Raw genomic sequence first — 22,540 nt, forward strand, 5'->3', positions numbered from 1 at the left:
TGTCCTTATTCATTCATCAATAGACACTTGGGCTGCTTCCGTATTTTGGCTATTGGAAATAACGCTGCTATTAACATAGGGGTGCATGTATCCCTTTAGAATTAGTGTTTTCTTATCCTTTAGGTAGGCAAACACCCAGGAGTGCAATTGCTAGATCCTAGGGTAGTTCTGTTTTTAACTTTTTGAGGAACTTCCATACTGTTTTCCTCAGTGGCTGCACCAGTTTGCATTCCCACCAGCAGTGCACAAGGGTTCCTTTTTCTCCACATCCTCACCATCATCCGTTGTTTGTGTTGTTGATTTTAGCCATTCTGACGGGTGTGAGGTGATGGCTCATGGTAGTTTTGATTTCTTCTTCCCTGATGATGAGTGATGCTGAGCATCCTTTCAAGGGTCTGTTAGCCATCTGTATGTCTTCTTTGGAGAAATGTCTCTTGATGTCTTCTGCCCATTTTTAAATTGGATTATTTGTTTTTTGGATGTTGAGTCTTAGAAGTTCTTTATATATTTTGGATACTAACCCTTTATTGGATATGTCATTTGCATGTATCTTACCCCATTTCATAGGTTGCCTTTTAGTTTTGTTAATTGTTTCTTTTCCTGTGCAGAAGCATTTTATTTTGATGTAGTCCCAATAGCTTATTTTTGCTTTTGTCTCCCTTGCCTCAGGAGATGTATCTAGAAAAATGTTCCTATGGCCGATGTCAGAGACATTGATTCCTGTGCTCTCTTCCAGGATTTTTATGGTTTCAGGTCTCACATTTAGGTCTTTCATCCATTTCGAGTTTATTTGTGTGGATGATGTAAGAAAGCGGACCAGTTTCATTCTTTTGCACGCAGCTGTCCAGTTTTCCCAACACCATTTGTTGAAGAGACTGTCTTTTTCCTATTGCATATTCTTTCCTCCTTTGTTGAAGATAAATTGACCATATAATCACGGTTTATTTCTGGGCTGTCTATCCTGTTCCGTTGATCTTTGTGTCTATTTTTGTGCCAGTACCATGCTGTTTTGATTACTACAGTTTTGTAATACAATGTGAAGTCTGGAATTGTGATTTGTATACAGTCTTTTCTTTTTCAAGATTGCTTTGGCTATTTGGGGTCTTCTGTGGTTCCATACACATTTTAGGATTGTTTGTTGTAATTCTGTGAAAAATGCTGGTCTTATTTTGATAGGGATTGCATTAAATGTGTAGACTGCATTGGGCAGTATAGACATTTTAACAATATTAATTCTTCCAATCCATGAGCATGGAATGTCTTTCCCTTTCTTTGTGTCATCTTCAATTTTTATCATCAGTGATGTCTTTCACCTCTTTGGGAAAACCTTTTTTTTTCACTGTAATTCTCACCAAGGGATCTTTTTAAAGGGGATACTTAGGAAAGTTTCTATTTTGCCAAAAAATACAAAAATTAAAACAATATCATACTGATAGATGCAACAATATAAATGCATCTCGGGCGCCTGGGCGGCTCAGTCAGTTAAGTGTCCGACTTCAGCTCAAGTCATGATGTCATGGTCCGTGAGTTTGAGCCCCACATCAGGCTCTGTGCTGACAGCTCAGAGCCTGGAGCCTGCTTTGGATTCTGTGTCTCCCTCTCTCTCTGCCCCTCTCCCCACTCACACTCTGTCTCTCTCTCTCTCAAAAATAAACATTAAAAAAAATTTTTAAATGACTCTCACAGACAATATGTTCAGTGAGCACAAAAGTACACAGTACATAATTTCATTTATATGAAATTTAAGAACGGCAAAACCAATTGATGTGATAGAAATGACAGAGGTCACCACCCTCTAGAGGATACTGAGAAGAGGCATGAGGAAACCACGGACACCAGAATGAACTATGTCTTTATCTCTTTGATCACGACCATGATCTCATGATCATAAGCCACGCAATTAGTGTACCTACTGTACTTTACTCTGTGTATGATATACGTTGTACTTCAATAAAATTAAGAGTATCAAAAATGTTTTTGAGGAATATTTAATGATGTCATAAAAAGCCTACAATATAATGTTAAATCAAAAAATAGGATTTTAGGGTGCTTGGGTGGCTCAGTCAGTTAAGCATCTGACTGGCTCAGGTCATGATCTCGAGGTTCATGAGCTCAAGCTCCGCATCAGGCTCTGCTGTCAGCGCAGAGCATACTTTGGATCCTCTGTCCTCTTCTCTCCCGCTCCTCTGCTTCTGCTCTCTCTCAAAAATAAATTAATGCTTTAGGGGCGCCTGGGTGCCTCAGTCAGTTAAATGTCCGACTGTGGCTCAGGGCATGAACTCGCGGATAAGCCCTATGTCAGGCCCTGTGCTGACAGCTCAGCTGAGCAGCCTACAGCCTGCTTCGGATTCTGTGCCCCTTACGTGCTTGTGCTCTCTCTCTCTCTCTCTCAAATAAATAAATATTTTAAAAAATAAATAAAATAAAAAATAAACATTAAAAAAATATAAGATTTTACATAGTGTACCTGGATGGCTCAGTCAATTAAGCATCCGACCCCTGAGTTAGGCTCAGGTCATGACCTCACAGTTTGTGGGTTTGAGCCCTGTGTTGGGCTCTGCTCTGATAGTGAGGAACCTGCTTGGGATTCTCTCTCCCTCTCCTGCTCGTGTTTAGGCTCTATCTCAAAATAACTAAACTTTTAAAAAAATTCTATTAAAAAAATAGGATTTTACACTGATGGGGAACATAGTCCTACTTCTTCGGATTCAGATTAAGAAGGTGCAGGAGAGGCTGGGGTATGACAGAAAATACATGAGAACTGTAACTAAGGGTGGAAGAATTTTCTTGATAGCTCACTGTATTTCAAAATCTCTAGTTACCAATCAGATAAAATAAATTTTAAAAATACACACACACACACACACACACACACACACACACACACATACACACTTTAATTCAGAAAAAGTACCAACTACATCTGGAATTTGAGGACATAAGAGAAAAAAATAAACATGTGCAAATTTAATTAAAAGAACCTTCAAATATTTAATCTACAACGTTGGTACAAACTGAAGTGACTGACTGACTACAAAGGACCAGGTTAACACCCAAAACAATGTGCAAACATGGCCTGCTTATTTTACAAAGTACAAGATATCCAGAAGGGGAAGGGAAAAAAAACAACTCGAAAATTCCCTAGGAAGGCAGAGAAACCATTGTACTGGAGATTCAGAGACAGGAAATTAGCGAGTTGCACATTTTCCCCACACATAATACTTAAGAGCTGAAACCTGCTTACAACTCTTAAGGCTCAACTTTTGAGGCATCTTTGCTCAAAGGTTCTGAAACTACAGATTTTAAAATCCAGGAAAGGCAGTAAGATCTAATAAAATAATGAACATCTAAACCTACCCTAACATATAGGGAAGTTACAGTAAACTAATATTCAGTAGCTAATTAATTGTTCCTCTGGTAAGTTTTTCTTCCCCTCTCCCCCACCAAAAAGAAATAAAACAAAACAAAAAACATTAGTAGCTATATGGGGAGTGTCTGGTCTTAGTTCTCTACAACGAGAATTCAAATTTTAATCCTTAGTACAAATAATCAATGCTAGAGTTTTTTACCATTATTTTAAGCAGAGATTATTTTTATATTAAAAATACGTAGACCCTTGGGGCACCTGGGTGGCTCAGTCGGGTGAGCGTCCGAATTCGGCTCAGGTCATGATCTCACAGTTTATAAATTCGAGCCCACACCGGGCTCTGTGCTGACAGCTCGGAGCCTGGAGTCCGCTTCAGATTCTGTCTCTCCCTCTCTCTCTGCCCCTCTCCCACTCATGCTCTGTCTCTCTCAAAAATAAATAAACATTAAAAAAATTTTTTTTAATAAAAAATAAATACATATACCCCAAATAATGCTTTTTTAAAAGTAAAGTGCTGGGGCACCTGGCTGGCACAGTCAGTGAACCATTCGACTTTTGATCTCCAGATGGTGGTTCGAGCCCCACAATGGGTGTAGAGATTACTTAAAAATATAATCTTGGGGCACCTGGGTGTCTCAGTCAGTTAAGCACCCAACTCTTGATTTGGGCTCAGGTCATGATCTCATGGATGGTGAGTTCAAGCCCCAAATCGGGCTCCAGGTGGCCTCCACATGGAGCCTGCTTGGGATTCTCTCTCTCCCTCTCTTTCTGCCCCTCTCCCACTTGCCCACAGGTGCTCTCTCTCTCTCTCTCTCTCTCAAAATAAAATAAATAAACCTCTTAAAACATTTCTTAAAATATTTCTTTATAAAAAAATAAAAAATAAAATCTTTATAAAAATTAAAAATTAAAAATTAGATTAAAAATTTTTAATAAAAATCTAAAAAATAAAGTGCTTTCTGCTTCACCATCATTATCACCTCCATAAACTGTTAAGGCTATCTTTTGCCCAATTATCTAAAGCACCCAGAACTGATTAAAACCTCCTGACAGTAAGATCAGATGAGAAGCCAAAGTTCACTGGAACTCTACTATTACCAGCACTGGTCTCTCTTCAGTCAGTTTTTTTTTTTTTTTTTTTTTTTGTTAGGCTCTCGAAACCTTAAATAAACAAATCCAACAGCCAGTGAAAACTGACACGCCCAGAAACTCCCAGAAACTCCCAGCGAAACATTTACTTCACAGTTCACAATAGACAGTCCTATTCCATCTACAGGTGGCCTTGCCTGGAGCTAAAGGTCAAAAGAAAACAGTCCTTAACACCTTCACACTTTTTCAGGGTGGGAGGGAAGGAGGAGGAAAAAGAGAACAAGCAGGCTTCAAGGAGAGTTCAGGAACACAGGAACCCTACCACACCTGCTGATTTTCAAAAGAGTTTCGTTGTGGCTCCTTAACCAGAAGAAAATCTCATCTACATTTCTTCAAATCAGACAACACAGAACACCAGAGCTAAAGAGGCCTTCGAGATGAGCCATGTCTTTATCCCTCCCCTGACCAGCAGAACCCAACCTGAGCCCTCTTTACTCCACTCCCCCGGTCCAGAACACATCTACCCTGGAACCCGTGTCCAGGATTCACACCTCCCCTTCACAGCAAAACTTCAATCTGCTCCAGGAAACCTATGATGGGGGTTTCTGAGGATGTTCCCAACTGCATTCTTTTTTTTTTTTTTTTTTTAATTTTTTTTTTCAACGTTTATTTATTTTTGGGACAGAGAGAGACAGAGCATGAATGGGGGAGGGGCAGAGAGAGAGGGTGACACAGAATCGGAAACAGGCTCCAGGCTCTGAGCCATCAGCCCAGAGCCCGACGCGGGGCTCGAACTCACGGACTGCGAGATCGTGACCTGGCTGAAGTCGGACGCTTAACCGACTGCGCCACCCAGGCGCCCCCCAACTGCATTCTAACAGGACTTCTGAGAAATAAAGTCTCACTGCAGACATCTCTAAAGACAGGTCAGGTATCAGGAACACCTATTTCCGAGATATTAACACATACTCGTACGAATAACAGTACAGTATACACAAAAAGGGAATCGCTCCAGTCTCTCTCTGCTTCACGGAAGTATCTCTTAGGTAAGTATCCATGCAGAATCAGTCACTGTAATTTGCTAGGCTGTTATCCATGGAAGAAGTTTAAACATATGCCACTTGCTACGACTCCAAAACACCACTGCCAATCCTGAGCCAAGAGACAGCAAGCATCCCGCCCAAGTGTTTCCCTCCAAAATGACAAGAAGGAAAATAGAAGGGGAGGGGAGAGGTGTTTTGTTTTGCAAAAGCCAAGTCCTTTCTGCACAATTCTTTAGAAGCCATTTGGTTTCAGGGCCTAGGTACACTTCTTTAAAATGGAAATCTGATTTTCGCCTTGTAGTGAAACAATTTCCAGTTATCATACCACCTTCTCAGAGGTCTGAGCAAAACATGAGAGCACAACTTTTGCAACATATACAGACAATAATTCTAAGAACAGAGTTTCACAAAGCACTCAAAGTCAAATTTAGAGACAGAAACCTGGGGGGTTAATAAAATACCAGACATATGCTCTTTTTTTTTTTTTTTTAACAACACTTACCCATTCTTCGACATTGGGGGGTTGCTCATCATAAATATGTTCCTTGTCCCACAAAATATTCGACTTGTCATACCGGTCCATCTTACTTCGAGTTTTCACAGCAAAGAAAATTATTAAAGCAAAAGCCACAATAACCATGAATCCCAGGACAATGGCAATTGCCTAAAAAGAGATTAAAGATATTGACACAGTTAGATTTCAATTGTTTACTTTATCCTAATGCACTATCCAAAAATACCTAAGGCCCTGCACTTATACATCTGTGGTGTGATATAAAACTGATACAAATAGTTACATTTTAGAAATATAAAATGTAGCCCATGTCAGTTGGGCGGAGGCTAGCAATACATATGTGACTTGATTCAATACTCAGAACAGGCTTAAAGTTAGGTACTCTCATCACCCCATTTTATTTTTTTTTATTTAAAAAAAAATTTTTTTTCAACGTTTATTCATTTTTGGGATAGAGAGAGACAGAGCATGAACAGGGGAGGGGCAGAGAGAGAGGGAGACACAGAATCGGAAACAGGCTCCAGGCTCTGAGCCATCAGCCCAGAGCCCGACGCGGGGCTCGAACTCCCGGACCGCGAGATCGTGACCTGGCTGAAGTCGGACGCTTAACCGACTGCGCCACCCAGGCGCCCCAATCATCACCCCATTTTAAATGATAGAAATCTAGTTCCAAAGCTTGAGCACTAAGTGGCCTTTTTACCAACAGATGAAAATGGCCAGTAAATTAACTCAATCACTGGTATACTTCTAAAGGGCTTTAAATTTTTTTTTAATGTTTATTTATTTTGAGAAAGAGACAGAGTGTGAGTAGGAGAGGGGCAGAGAGAGAGGGAGACACAGAATCCGAAGCAGACTCCAGGCTCTGAGCTGTCAGCACAGAGCCCGACACGGGCCTCGAACTCAGGAGCTGTGAGATCATGACCTGAGCCGAAGTCGGCGGCTTAACCGACGGAGTCACCCAGGCGCCCCTCTCAGAAGTAGCTTTAAATACCCAATCATGTTTATAATCTTGTTCATAACACATGCTCGGCAAATCTTTTTATACTGAATGTAACTTCCAGTCTATAGAGGATCTACCTTACCATAAATTATGCAGACATGATCTAACCAAGCTATAAATTAGAGAAAATGATTCATTTAGTCTGGCAGGTGGTTTCTGTTGGGAGTCTTCTGTGCATTTACAAGAAAGGGCCCTGTGACAAGGAATCCCTCCCCGTGACAGTTCTCCCAGCGTCTGATAAGCATGTTGAATGGTCCACTGGCCTGCAGACGCTTGAAATTAGGCAGGTACCTGGACCCTGGCCTGGATTCTGCTAATGGGTAACAAGTGGGTCTCTTTGCAGCCATCTAACAGTGATATCCTTTTTCAGTGAACACAAGTTTGGGGCATTCAGAGAACTAAGAGAGATGGGGGGTGTGGTAAGATAGGAATATCAGCCCTCAGCTCTATTTACCAGACATACATTCGCAAGTCAACAAACATTCCGGAAACCTACATTTGGGGTGAAAACATTTCAGTCTTCAAAATAATGATAGTTACTGGAGATGATCTAACCCTAAAAGAGTGACTCATTCAGGTAAAAGAATGAGAATTACTGAGTCAGTGTAAGGAGGGGGAAAACAAAACAAAACAAGAAGATAAGGGAAAAAAAGGTAAATCCATGGGGGGGAAAAAGATTAGCAACTTCACACCCATCAGCATGGACAGAATCAAGCAGACAAAACACAATGTTGGTGACGATGCGCAGAAATTGCAATCATCATACGTTTCTAGTAAATGTAAAACAGTGCAACCTGTTGGGAAAACAGTTCCTCAAGAGATTAAACACAGAGACACTGTCCATGAGTGGCTCAGTCAGTTAAGTGTCTGACTCTTGATTTCAACTCAGATCATGTTCGTTGAGATATAGCCCCGTGTTGGGCTTTGAGATGACAGTGTGGAGCCTGCATGGGATTCTCTCTCTCTTTCTAAATAAATAAACATTAAAAAAAAAAAAAAAGAAAAAAAAGGCCCAGAGACAACATAAGACCTAGCAATTCTATCCCTAGGTACATACTCAAGAGAAACTAAAACATGAGTTCACATAAGAACTTGTACACAAATGTTCAGAGCATTATTCCAAACAATCAATGTGAAAACATCCCAAATATCCATCAACTGATGCATGGATAAACAATGATACAGGCATACAATCGACTGTTACTCGGCAACAAAAAGGAATTGACACAACATGCTATATAACATGGATGAACCTTGAGAATTTTACATTGATGTGAACTGGAAGGAGCCAATCACGGGGACACCCGGCTGGCTCGTTCAGGGGAGTATATGACTCTTGATCCCAGGGTCTTGAGTTCAAGCCCCACATTGGGTGTAGAGATTAAATAAAACTTTAAAAAAGCAAAGAAGGTTGGGTGCCTGGGTGGTTCATTTGGTTAAGCCTCCCATTTTGGCTCAGGTAATGATCATGGGGTCTGTGAGTTCAAGCCCCACATCAGGGTCTCTGCTATCAGGGTAGAGCTCGCCTCAGATCCTTCTGTTCTCCCTCTTTCTGCCCCTCCCCCGCTAACATTTTTTTCTCTCTCTCTCTCTAACATAAACTTTAAATAAATATGGTCTTAAAAAAAGCCAATCACAAAAGACCTCATATTGTGTGACTCTATATATGAACTATCCAGAATAGGCAAAACTATAGAATAGGATTAGCGGTTGCCTTGGTCTGGGAAGGGTTAGAGAAATGAGAAATTACCGCTAATTGTGTTATGGGGTTTCTTTCAGGGAGAGCGAAAATGTTCTAAAACTGATTATGGGGATGGACACACAACTCTGAATATACTAAAAATTACTGAACCAAATATAAATATGGTATTAAAAATATAATAATGACACCAGACCCTCTCCAGATTCTGACTTCAAAGGAAGTGAAGCCTTGTCATAAATACCTTTTAAAAGGTCCCAAAGTGATTCTACTAAGCCTCCCAAAAGCCTCTACCCAAAGCAGGGCAGGGAGGAAACCACCCATACCTCTTGGGGATCTACCACACAGTAGTGATACAAATACTGATCCACGTAGAGTCCACTAGCTGCAGGCGTGTAAAACTGGTTGCAGATGGCATATATCTGTGAACTGTATAGCGACCCAGAAGCCTGGGCAGTTGGATTGACTCCCATTATGTAGACAATTGTGGCAATAAACATCATGATGCCCAGGATAGCACTCAGTATTATCACGGTCAAGTAGTATCTTCTCGTTCTAGAGATTTCAGATCTGATAACGCTGGTAACAAATATCACCAATGCAGCAATGAAACAGAAGGCCACCATGGCCAGGAGGAAGCCCTTTGCGGCTCTTGGATCTGTGTAGCCTCCGTAGCCATAGCCGTAGCCATAACCATAGCCGTAGCCGGTTCCGTAGGTACCAAAGCCACTTCCGTAAGGGTAGCCTATACCACCTCCTATTAAGCCAGTTCCATAGCCTCTATCCCAGGCAAGCGTGGAGGCGACACAGGCAAATATGGCAATGCACATCACGATAACAAGCATAGACAGAATCCGAATCACTCCTGGAGGAGAGGTCCATTTGTAGAAGTGAAGAATTTCATCTTCCGGGTAAAAAGAATAGGCCGGCTGGGACAGCATTGGTCGAACGTGCATGTCTCCACCATACATATCATTGCTTGGTGCATAATGATTGGGTTTGCTGAAATACGCATGAAAACAGTTTCAAGTTAGTATCGTTTGGAGGTAAGTAGAAAGAACATATCGTGTACTCGGAATAATTTAAACTATCCATTGGCAAATAAAACTATTATTAGTACCACCCCACTACAAGCAACAACACTTTATGCCTCCCCCAACCCCCTGCTGCAAATTCAAATGCCAACACCTTAAACTCCAATGTGATGCTATTAGGAGGTGGCCTAATTAGGTAATGAGATGGAGCCCTCATGAATGGAAACAGTGCCTTTACAAAAGAGACTCCTTCTACCTTGCGAGGGGATACAACCACAAGCTGGCAGTCTGCAACCCAGAAGACGGACTTCACTAGAACCTGACCACAATGGCACCTGATCTTGGACTTTCAGCCTCCAGAACTGTGAGAGATAAATTATGTTGTTTATAAGTCACCCAGTCTGCACTGTTGTTTATAAGTCACGAAGTCGGTTAAGCGGCCGACTTCAGCTCAGGTCATGATCTCGCGGTGAGTGTGAGCCCCGCATAGGGTTCTGTGCTGACAGCTCAGAACCTGGAGCCTGCTTCGGATTCTGTGGCTCCCTCTCTCTCTGCCCCTCCCTCACTCATGCTCGCTCGCTCTCTCTCTCTCTCTCTCTCTCTCAAAAATAAACATTAAAAAAAAATTTTTAATAGAAAAAATAAGTCACCCAATCTGTACTACTTTGTTATAGCAGTCTGAAGCTACTGAGACACCCAGTGAACAGTAAAAGTTTCTGTGCATCAGAATCCCCTGGAGGGCTTGTTAAAACAAAGACTGTTGGTCCCCAGCCCCAAGGTGCTGATTCTATAGGAAGGACAAGCTGCTGCTCGTGCAGCCAGTCTGGGAAACGTGCACTGAGAATGACCACTCTATGGAGTGGATTTCTATGGAGTAGAGGTTCTCAAATTTTTGACATATTAGAATCACCTGGGGAGTGGGTACAATCCCTAGACAGAGCATTCCACACCAGTTAAACTGTAATTCCTGGGGAGGGAAGCCCAAGCAGTTTAGAATAAGGATGTCAACCCTACTGCTTGTGGAATTTGAGACCAGTGCATTCAAACAGGACACCGAAGGTGGCCTACCCAGGGTCATGTCCAATTCCTGGCAGCTTCACTCTCCTACCTGAGAAAGCACATTCATTCATTTATTCACATGATAGCTATTAACTGGAGCCACCAGGGTGATGTGCGCTGGGCACTACGCTAGATACTGAGGATACAACAACGAACAGCAATGTCTCAATCCAGACCCCTCAAAGGTTAGTTATGGTTAAGAGCTACGAAGTAAATCAAATATGCAAAGAGGACTCATCAAGGTGATGTCTAATTAGATCTTTATAAAGACACTTTGCAGGGGTGGCTGGGTGGCTCAGTCAGTTGAGTGTCCGACTCTTGATTTTGGCTCACGTCATGATCCCAGGTCGTGGGATTGAGTCCCATATCGGGCTCTGTGCTGATCATGGAGCCTGTTTAGGATTCTCTCTCTCTCTCTCTCTCTCTCTCTCTCTCTCTCTGTCTCTGTCTCTCTCTCCCTCTGCCCATCTCCCCTGCTCTCGCCCTCTCTCTCAAAACAAAAAACAAAAAACAAAACAACTACTTTGCAAACTTCAGTAATACAATCATAAACATCATGGGAGACAGGCACATTGACCTGTGGACACGCTGAATGTAAGAAATGTGGGTCCTGCAGGAACAAAATTCAATTGCTCAACTGACCTCACCCCCTTTTGTTTTTGCCATTATTTCCTTGGTCCACTTCTCTCATTGCAAAGCAAGATATCTTACTACTGGGTGCTGCTAACCACTTGAATGCAAGGAAATGCAAACTAGAAAGAACACTGATAAGATGGTCTTTGAAAACGTCACATATGAAAACTCCATAACTCATTCTACTTGGATATTTGGGATGTCTCCATCTGGGGCTGTTGTGAACAATGTAGCTCTGAACACGATTGAGCATGTGTCCTCATACACAAAAGCACTTATTCTTTTCTTTTGTAAAATAATTTTTAACATTTTTATTTGTCTTTGAGAGACAAAGGATGAGCGGGGGAGGAAAAGAGAGAGAGGGAGACACAGAATTCAAAGCAGGCTCTAGGCTCTAAGTTGTGAGCACCGACTCTGACTCAGGGCCCGAACCCATGAATCGTGAAATCATGACCTGAGCCGAAGTCCGACGCTTAACAGACTAAGCCACCCAGGCACCCCTGAAAAGCACTTATTTTTCTAAGGTATATACCCAGGAGAATTTTTTTTTTTAATTTTTTTTCAACGTTTTTTATTTATTTTTGGGACAGAGAGAGACAGAGCATGAACGGGGGAGGGGCAGAGAGAGAGGGAGACACAGAATCAGAAACAGGCTCCAGGCTCTGAGCCATCAGCCCAGAGCCCAACGTGGGGCTCGAACCCACGGACCGCGAGATCGTGACCTGGCTGAAGTCGGACGCTTAACCGACTGCGCCACCCAGGCGCCCCTCCAGGAGAATTTTTGAGTCAAATTTTTCTTTTTTTAACTTCAGCTCTATAAGACAATGTCGAAGTGTTTTCCAAAATGATTATATCATTAAAAATTTGTTTATTTATTATTTATTTTTGAGAGAGAGAGAGAGAGAGAGCAAGCAGTGGAGGGGCAGAGAGAGAAGTAGACACAGAATGTGAAGCAGGTTCCAGGCTCTGACCTGTCATGGGGCTTGAACCCACAAACTGTGAGAACATGACCTGAACCAAAGTCGGACACTTAACTGACTGAGAAACCCAGGCACCCCCCCCAAAATGATTATATCATTTAAAAAAAGATGATTATACCACTTAAAATTCCATGAACATTGTAGCATTCACAGAAGCATTGCTGAGAATAACCCAAAACTGGAAACAGTGTAAATTTCTACCTAGAGTGGAACAGGTAACTGTAACATATCCACAGGATGGAACGCTACAGGGCTGTGTCTAATATGGCAGCCACTAGCCACACGATCCACTGAACACTGGAAATGTGGCCAGTCCAAACTGATCATAGTGTAAAAAAAGAAACGTAGCACCATCAAGAGAAAACCCAATATTAACTACGTACTTTGGGTGACAATGATTTGTCAATGAAGGTTCATCAATTATAACATGTGCGCCACCCTGAAGGGGGATACTGAGACAGGCAATGTATGTATAAGGGCAGGGGGCATATGGGAAATCTCTGTACCTTCCTCTCCATTTTGCTGTGAATGTAAAGCTGCTCTAAAAAATAACATCTAGTAATAACAAGGAATATAAACTGCCTCATGAGTCAGTGTTTACATCACATGTTGAAATAACATTTTAAATATACTGGGTTAAGCGAAATATTATTAATACGGTTAGAAAAAAACCAAAAAATTACAAATATCATTCACATTTTATTTCTGTAGCATTGCTCTGAAGCAAAAAAAAAAAAAAAAAATGTTAAAAAAAAGTAAAGATAAAATGTATTGTTTTGTTATTAAAAAAAAAAAAAAGAAAGAGAGAATATCAAGTGATAATCATGTCAGAACGGTGGTTTCTAGGGGAAGGAGAGGAGACGAGGATGCACTTGGAGGTGACCTACGTGATGATTTTGCTTTATCTTTATCTTACTCATCATCATCACATGTTCTGTGCCCTTTTCTGTGTGTGTGTTATATCTCACCCATGTTTATAGGGGCAATGTAATAGGAACACAACTCCTACTACAGTTATCAAAGACTTGAAGCTACAAACTACTTACAGGAAGAAATCCCTATCAAAGTCTGATAACAAATTTAAATTTTTTCATAGTTAAACCCCCAAATGAATAGGGATGCAAGAACCCTCAACTTTGCTTCTTGATTTTATTAATGGCAAGAATCACTCTAATGATGTGGATGGGGTGCCTGGGGAGCTCAGTCAGTTAAAGTTGGATACTTAACTCTTGATCTTGGCTCAGGTCATGATCTCACAGTTTGTGAGTTCAAGCTCCATGTCGGGCTCTGCGTTGATGGTGCGGAGCCTGCTTGGGATTCTGTCTCTCCTCTCTGCCCCTCCCCAGCTTGTGCGTGCTCGCTCTCTCTCTCTCTCTCTCTCTCTCCCCCCCAAAAAATAAACTTAAAAAAAATTTTTTTAAAGAAAAAAAACTAACAATGTGGAAAACATTATGCCAAGTGAAAGAATCAGTCACTGAGGATCACATATTGTGTGATTACATTTGTATGAGATGTCCGACATGGAACAATCTAGAAAGAGAAAGTGGACTGCTGATGGCCTAGTACTAGAGGGAAATGGGGAATGACTGCTGATCGGGGTGATGAAAATGTTTTTAAATTGATGTGGTGACAGTTGCACAACTCTGTGAATATATTAAAAGTACTAAACTGTCCATTCTAAACGGGTGGATTATTTGGTGTGTGAACCGTATGTCAATAAAAGTTATTACTACAAAATTGACAAGGAGTCAAGTTTAGGGTTAGTCACCTAAACAGGGCATTAATAAAGAAGCTTCGCACCATTTGTGAAAAAACAAAAAGGAATAAATATACCCACAAATATAAGCTTAAACTATCTAGAAGCAAACGTTAGAAAGAGATAAGGGTGTCTGGGTGGCTCAGTCAGTTAAGTGTCTGACTCTTCATTTCAGCTCAGGTCATGATCCCAGGGTTGTGGGATCAAGCCTCAAGCTGGACTCTGCACTGAGTGTGGAACCTGCTTGGGATTCTCTCTCGCTCCCTCTCACTCGTTCTCTTTTTCTCCCTTGCCCACTCACGTGTGCACCTGCTCTCTCTTGCAAAGAAAGAAAGGAAATAAGGAAAAAAAGGAAGGGAAGGGAAGGGAAGGGAGGAAGGAAGGAAGGAAGCAAGGGAAGGAAGGAGGGAAGGAAGGGAAGAAAGAAGGAACAGGTGACAATAGTTGCCTCTGCAGAGAAAAACTATCATCCTGGAAGTTAAGCGGCAGAGGGAAACTTTCACTTAATAACCTTTGTTTCAACTTAAATTTATAAACACATACATATTTTTTAATGTTTATTTACTTTTGAGACAGAGAGAGAGACAGCGTTGAGTAGCAAGACACAGAATCTGAAGCAGGCTCCAGGCTCTGAGCTGTCAGCACAGAACCTGACTCAGGACTCGAACCCACAAACTGTGAGATCATGACCTGAGCTGAAGTTGGACGCTTAACCGACTGAGCCACCCAGGGGCCCCTAAACAGACATTTTTAACAGCAAACACTTAACAGATGAAAATTTCAACTATACATATTTTTTACATGTGACAGTTTAAAAAAAAAAACAACTGAAGAATTACTTACAATTCATCAGGTCTATAAGGAGGTGGACTTTCAAAAGGCCTCGATGACATGGCTGATACCAAGGATCACCTGATCTTCAGGATGAGCGCTGCCCCGTAGCTTCCAAGATAAGGCAATCTAAGCAACGTAAGTAGGGTAAGGGTGTTACTACTGAGCTCAGAGTTTCCTTGCATTGCTAAAAAAACTAATGAGACCAATCTCAAGTAACTTGTCACACCATGATTATTTCTCTTGTCCTTCTCACTGCCATCTTTATACAATGGATCATTAATTCCTTGAGTACAGGAAATCACTAAGCATAGCAATCATTCAGCCTGGTCGTCCTCACAGCACCAAGCACTGCATATCACTGGCTTACAAATATTAACTTTCATTGCTAAGTTGTAGTAATAAAAATTTCACAAAGCTTTTATAGCACAGGTAAAAATTGGTAATTTTCTACTGGCACAAAAACAGACACTCAGATCAATGGAACAAAATAGAGAACTGAGAAATGGACCCACAAACATGTGGCCAACTAATCTTTGACAAAGCAGGAAACAATATCCAGTGGAATAAAGGCAGTCTCTTCAGCAAGTGGTGCTGGGAAATGCACCTGGACCACTTTCTTACACCATACACAAAAATAAATTCAAAATGGATGAAAGACCTAAATGGAAGACAGGAAGCCAACAAAATCCTTGAGGAGAAAGCAGGCAACAACCTCTTGACCTCGGCCGCAGCAACTTCTTACTCAACACGTCTCCAGAGGCAAGGGAAACAAAAGCAAAAATGAACTATTGGGACCTCATCGAAATAAAAAGCTTCTGCACAGCGAAGGAAACAATCAGCAAAACTAAAAGGCAATGGACGGAATGGGAGAAGATGCTTGCAAATGACCTATCAGATAAAGGGTTAGTATCCAAAATCTATAGAGAACTTACCAAACCCCACACCCAAAAAACAAATAATACAGTGAGGAAATGGGCAAAAGACATGAATAGACACTTCTCCAAAGAAGACATCCAGATGGCCAACTGACACATGAAAAAATGCTCAATGTCACTCATTATCAGGGAAATACAAATCAAAACCACAATGAGATACCACCTCACACCTTTCAGAATGGCTAACATGAACAACTCAGGCAACAACAGATGTTGGCGAGGATGTGGAGAAAGAGGATCTCTTTTGCACTGTTGGTGGGAATGCAAGATGGTGCAGCCACTCTGGAAAACAGAATGGAGGTTCCTCAAAAAATCAAAAACAGAACTACCCTACGACCCAGCAATTGCACTACTAGGTATTTATCCAAGGGATACAGGTATGCTGTTTCAAAGGGGCACATGCACCCCAATGTTTATAGCAGCACTGTCAACAATAGCCACAGTGTGGAAAGAGCCCAAATGTTCATCAATGGATAAATGGATAAAGAAGACGTGGTGTGTGTGTGTATATATGTGTGTGTGTATATATCCACACACACACACACACACACACACACACACAGAATGTAGTATTACTTGGCAATTAAAAATCTGCAACTAAGTGGATGGAATTGGAGGGTATTATGCTAAGCGAAATTAGAGAAAGACAAGTATCATATGACTTCACTCATATGAGGACTTTAAGATATAAAACAGATGAACCTAAGGGATGAAAAGCAAAAATAATACAAAAACAGGGAGGGGGACAAAACAGAAGAGACTCTTAAATATGGAGAACAGAGGGTTACTGGAGGGGTTGTGGGAGGGGGGATGGGCTAAATGGGTAAGGGGCATTCAGGAATCAACTCTTGAAATCATTGTTGCACTATATGCTAACTAACTTGGATGTAAATTATAAAATAAATTATAGAAAGAAAAAAAAAATTGGTAATTTCCAAAACAGTCCCTTCCAAGAACAAGAAACATAAAAAAAAAAAACTTCTTAAAACTTATTGTTTCATATTACTTTTGAAAGGCCATATCAGAAGAGAATGCATAGGAAAGTGGATACAGAGCTGCGTCTAGCACATACTAGTCCCTCAATGTTGAAACGTAATCTGGTTTAAAAGTATGCCTTTATCACTACCAATTATTACACAATACATCTATGGATGGTAGGATTGTGGACACTTTTTCCTTTTCATTTTCCAAGTCTTCAAAATTGCACATAATGTTTACAAAAAGGGGGGAAACATTAATTATGTGTTATATTAAAGAGTCTTCTGCCCTACGAGAAAAGCAGTATGATTTTGTTCTAAAATTCCTCAGAGCACAATCCCGACATACCTGAGAGGCAATTTCATTCAATCGACAAGTACTTATTAAGTGTCTACACTACACCATGGGAGTCTGTGGAAGTACTACAGAAGGTCACACACAAAGAAAAAAGCAACCACAACAGGCAGTTATCGAGTTATTAGGATTGACTACATGATCGAGCCCAAGACAGGGCCAAGCAGAGAAGAAAGACCAAGACCCGAAGAAGGAGGGCAGGAAGTGGGAGTGGGAGGGGTCACTTGAGCAAGATCTACAATCTGAGTATATTCAAGGGTCTAGTATTGTTTTTCCTTTCCAAAAAAGCAACTGCAAATAAGGTATTATGTTAGTCAAGTAAATAAATTCAAACTCTCTAAATTTTGTTCTTTAATATCAATGGCAACTATCTTCCACATCCTTAAGGACAGTCAATTCCACATTTCTCAGAAGAAAATAATGCCCAAACGTACATCAGCTAAAAACCTTAAAGACAGAAATAGAGTGAATGTTAGGAACACCAACACCATTAGCATGATTTTCCAAACACAGTGAGGGAAGACTTCGCTAATGTTTTTCCTTTAAAAAACTGTTTTTACTGAAGTATTCACATACAAAAAGGTACACAAATCCTAAGCATACAGAGACCTATAACTAGCACCCAAATGTACATAAAAATGGGCAACTGAGGCCACTAGCACGTTACAGTGTTATGGGAGAGTGAAAGTCCAGATTGGCTTCTTAACGGATGTTCAGAAAAATAATATTAAGAAAAACGGAATTTAAACACTATTTAATGTAGGACTCTAGTTGTGAAACTGAATGTCAAATACTGACAAACTGACCTTCGAGGATTCTTACCCCTTTTATAGCCAGGGCTTACTCCTTCAAGACGAGGCCAAAAATTCCAGGCTCCACGGTAGGGCAGATTTTTGTTTTGCTTTGGCTTTTTTAAAGTATCCTCTATGCCCAATGAAGGGCGTGAAGCCAGGACCCTGGAGATCAAGAGTCACATTTTCTACCGACTGAAATTTTCTACTGCCAGCGAGGCGCCCCCTCCATGGTAGTTTTTGAAACTTCTAAATTAATCCAGGCTCAGGCGGAAGTTTACGTTTTGTCAGAAACGGTGACAACAAAAATCCATTTCCAAACTGCCATTTTCTGGATTCAGAGTTCTGTTATCAAATATCCTCTGATACCAGAGATTTTACATTGTGAAGCAAATAATTTTAGGAAGTTTATCAAGGACAAATCATGGCATATCAACTTCATTTACTTTTTTGAGAAGGTCGCCAGATTGGTAGATGAAGCCTGAGGATCTTGAGCACATCCCTAAGCACAGACAGCACGCTCAGGCAGATGCCTCTGGGACTGAGAAACAGAATCTAAATAGGATGAAAGAATGGAGCGTTTAGGTCCCCTAGAGGTTTTAACAGCTCACAATCAGAGAGAACAAATTCTACTTCTCTTCCTTGAACTTTAGTACCCCCCTAGGCCAAAGGGCTGGGGACAAACTTGACCTCTAGGGTGTTATAATTAAGATAATATATTAAGGAAGATGATCAAAACCATTCACAGCAAGATGGGTACCTTGAAGGTGAGAAAATTCAGTGTTTGGGCATTTTAGGTACTTTGTCTCCATTTTCAAATATTAGTGGCATGAATAAATCACTTTACAAATGTAGACTCAATTTTTATTTTATTAAAAAAATTTTTTTAGGTTTATTTATTTTAAGAGAAAGAGCACCTGTGCACATACAAGTGGGGTAGGTGCAGAGAGACAGGGAGAGAGAATTCCAAGCAGGGCTCCACACTATCAGTGCAGAGCCCGATGCGGGGTTCGAACACATTAACCGTGAGATCATGACCTGAGCTGAGATCAAGAGTCGGGCCACTCAAGCACCCCTAGACTCAATTTCTGGAAGTGTGTTTCCTTGGGGAGAATTTCATCAAAGTTAACAAGCCATCGCGGACTTTGGCAGTAGGCACAGACAGTGCTTAGATCTAGGAATGATACAGTTATGAAAAAGAAACAAACCTCTGCACAACCTTGAAATGTGTACATCATGTTCCAAGCAGGTGCCTCTCCAGGAGGTGACTAAGAGTGTTAAAGAACTAGAAAAACCATGTCTTAAGACAAATGATTGATAAAACAGGAAATGTTTGGCCTGGACCAATCAACATTAGAAGGACCACTCCAGCAGCCTTCAAATATCTGCACAGCTGTCTTTGTAGTCCTACAAACCATTCTTTGAAGAAAAGATACCACAGGGTCAGATTTCATGTCAATGTTAGGAAGCCTCTCCCTTACCCTGACTTCACACACCCTTCAAAAATAACAAATAACAATGTGATCTCAAGCCATGTATGCAAAGCTTAAGTTGTTTGATATTGTAGGGGGACTGGACTGGAGGAATTCTAATGTCTCCTTCAAGGCACTCGGGACTGTGCTTTAAGGCCACAGCCAAAGAAAAAAAGGACCAAGAAGAGATTGTTTACCCAACGCCCAGCACAACAATATTCACATTATCTGCTCAGTAAAAGTATGTTGAGTGAAGGACAAAATGAATGAAAAGGACACAGGATCTGGCCTAAGGGGCTCATCGGTCACCATCACAGAACCCGTGCCATGTGAATGATAGGGACATAAATCAAACAGCTGAGTAAAAGTCGAAAGCATAAGGCAAACAGCAGACTCTTACAAAATATGTTAAAGCTGATTGTTAAAATATTTAAAAAGTTCTCCCCTTGAAAATGGTTACTGGCCAAAGCTGTCTTCATAGAAACCTAAGCATAAGAGGAAGAAGAGAAAGCCTGAAAATGCTATCCCCCTGAAAAATTCTTTGAAGCAACTGTCAGTAAGTAAAAGATAAACTTTATCATATTTAAGGAGAGCCTATTCCTTTTCAATCATAAGCAGCAAGAGTTAATTTGCCTTTAAGAAGTTTTTAAAAATTGTGCCTGGTATTAAATTATTATATTTTGGCATACAATTAGTAAACTGTCTAAAATTTTAAAATTAGGCATATTTTGAAACAGACTAGCTCTGTATCAGAAGTGGTATTTTTAGTAAGATCTACAGATGATTTTTTTAAGTTTATTTATTTTGCAAGAGAGAGAGAAAGAGAGGGAGAGAGAAAGAGAGAGAAAACACAGCGAAACGAGGCGGGGGTGGGGGGTGGGAAAGAATCCCAAGCTGTCTCCGCACTAAGGCAGAGCTCCATCCCATGAACTGTGAGATCATGACCTGAGCCGAAATCAAGAGTCGCCCACTCAACCAATTGAGCTACTCAGGCACCCCGCTCCAGATGATTTAAAAACAAAAACAAAAACTTTTTTTAACGTCCATTTATTTTTGAGAGAGAGAGAGAGTGAGAATGTGGAGGGGCAGAGAGAGAGGGAGACACAGAATCGGAAGTAGGCTGCAGTCTCCAAGCTGTCAGCACAGAGCCCAATGAGAGGCTCGAATCCATGAAATCTAGAGATCATGACCTGGGCTGAAGTCAGACACATAACCAACTGAAACACCCAGGTGCCCCTCCAGGTGATTTAAAAAAAAATTTTTGGGGGGGGCGCCTGGGTGGCTCAGTCGGTTAAGCATCGGACTTCGGCTCAGGTCATGATTTCGCGGTCTGTGGGTTCGAGCACTGCGTCGGGCTCTGTGCTGACAGCTCAGAGCCCGGAGCCTGTTTCAGATTCTGTGAATCCCTCTCTCTGACCCTCCCCCATTCATGCTCTGTCTCTCTCTTCTCAAAAATAAATAAACATTAAAAAAAATTTTTTTTAATTTTTTTAACGTTTATTTATTATTGAGAGACAGAGACACAGCGTGAGCAGGGAGGGGCAGAGAGAGAGGGAGACACAGAATCCGAAGCAGGCTCCAGGCTCTGAGCTGTCAGCACAGAGCCCGACGTGGGGCTCGAACTCACAAACCGCGAGATCATGACCTGAGCTGAAGTCGGACGCTCAACCGACTGAGCCACCCAGGCACTCCCCCTTCCAGGTGATTTTTAAGCACACCATGTATTTTGAGCATCACTGCCTCAATTAAAGGCATCAACCCAAGGAGGGCCTTGATCTTGTCAGTCTCCTGTCTATAATGTCTAGATCTGTACATGGTGGGAACTAGCTGTCCAGCTTTCAACTCAAATGTCACCTCTTCAGAAGCTCCTTCCCTGCTATTCACTCCACCCACCAAGCCCGTTTTATTCTCAGAGCGAATTTCCCCCCTAATTATTATTTTTTCTTCTTTGTTATTTTTTAAATAATCTCCACCATCTCCACCTCAACTGGAACACCAGGCTTACAAGCACCCAGATGTCTGTCATGACCATCACTCTTCTTCCAGATCCCTACAGTCCCTGGTACAAAGGGATGGTCAATTGGGGCACCTGGGTGGCGCAGTCGGTTAAGCGTCCGATTTCAGCCAGGTCACGATCTCGCGGTCCGGGAGTTCGAGCCCCGCGTCGGGCTCTGGGCTGATGGCTCAGAGCCTGGAGCCTGTTTCCGATTCTGTGTCTCCCTCTCTCTCTGCCCCTCCCCCGTTCATGCTCTGTCTCTCTCTGTCCCAAAAATAAATAAAACGTTGAAAAAAAAATTTTTTTTCAAAGGGATGGTCAATCAACATTTGATTTATAAAACCAACAACCCATGTCAGAGTTGGGATTTCAATACAGCTGTGAATGCCTTCAAGTTCACAATACTAACAGCCACTAAATATAATCCTTCACATTCAACCAAATTAGTTAAGTGTTTACAGTCTGAAGGAAAGGGAGAGTAAAGGGTCAAACATTTAACCATGGACATCATTTGTAGCTTGCTGAAAAACAGAATTCCAGGCCCCACATCTGACCTATGAATCAGAATCTATGTTAATAAGATCCCCAGACAATTCGTACCATATTCGAGATTAGGAAGCACTAAATCACACAGCAGCTCTAAGCCTAGAAGCTAAAACAAAAAGGGTAACAAAAATCCTCATTGTCTTTTTACCCCAGTACATCCATAAATAATAACTTGGAAGAAAAAAGCCCACCAGGGAATCTAATCCAGTAAGCCTTAAAATGCAAGTGAAGAGGGGCGCCTGGGTGGCGCAGTCGGTTAAGCATCCGACTTCAGCCAGGTCACGATCTTGCGGTCCGGGAGTTCGAGCCCCGCGTCGGGCTCTGGGCTGATGGCTCGGAGCCTGGAGCCTGTTTCCGATTCTGTGTCTCCCTCTCTCTCTGCCCCTCCCCCGTTCATGCTCTGTCTCTCTCTGTCCCAATGTTTATTTATTTTTGGGACAGAGAGAGACAGAGCATGAAC

General features: G+C 41.5%; 1 protein-coding gene across 2 annotated transcripts in view; it reads right to left on the reverse strand.

Annotated features, from left to right (window-relative positions):
* Positions 1-22,540, reverse strand: part of OCLN (occludin) — a 57,855-nt gene that overhangs the window by 32,272 nt on the left and 3,043 nt on the right. For both annotated transcript variants that reach the window (XM_040451364.1, XM_040451371.1), the window contains exons 2-4: positions 15,018-15,134; positions 9,039-9,714; positions 6,002-6,163 (exon numbers count right to left, since the gene is read on the reverse strand). In XM_040451364.1, coding sequence (XP_040307298.1) covers positions 6,002-6,163; positions 9,039-9,714; positions 15,018-15,067 — 888 coding nt within the window. In that variant the 5' untranslated portion in view covers positions 15,068-15,134. The remainder of the gene's footprint in view (positions 1-6,001; positions 6,164-9,038; positions 9,715-15,017; positions 15,135-22,540) is intronic.

This window comes from Herpailurus yagouaroundi, unplaced genomic scaffold (assembly GCF_014898765.1).
Source record: "Herpailurus yagouaroundi ecotype Mexico unplaced genomic scaffold, PumYag 29, whole genome shotgun sequence".
Taxonomy (NCBI): Eukaryota; Metazoa; Chordata; class Mammalia; order Carnivora; family Felidae; genus Herpailurus; species Herpailurus yagouaroundi.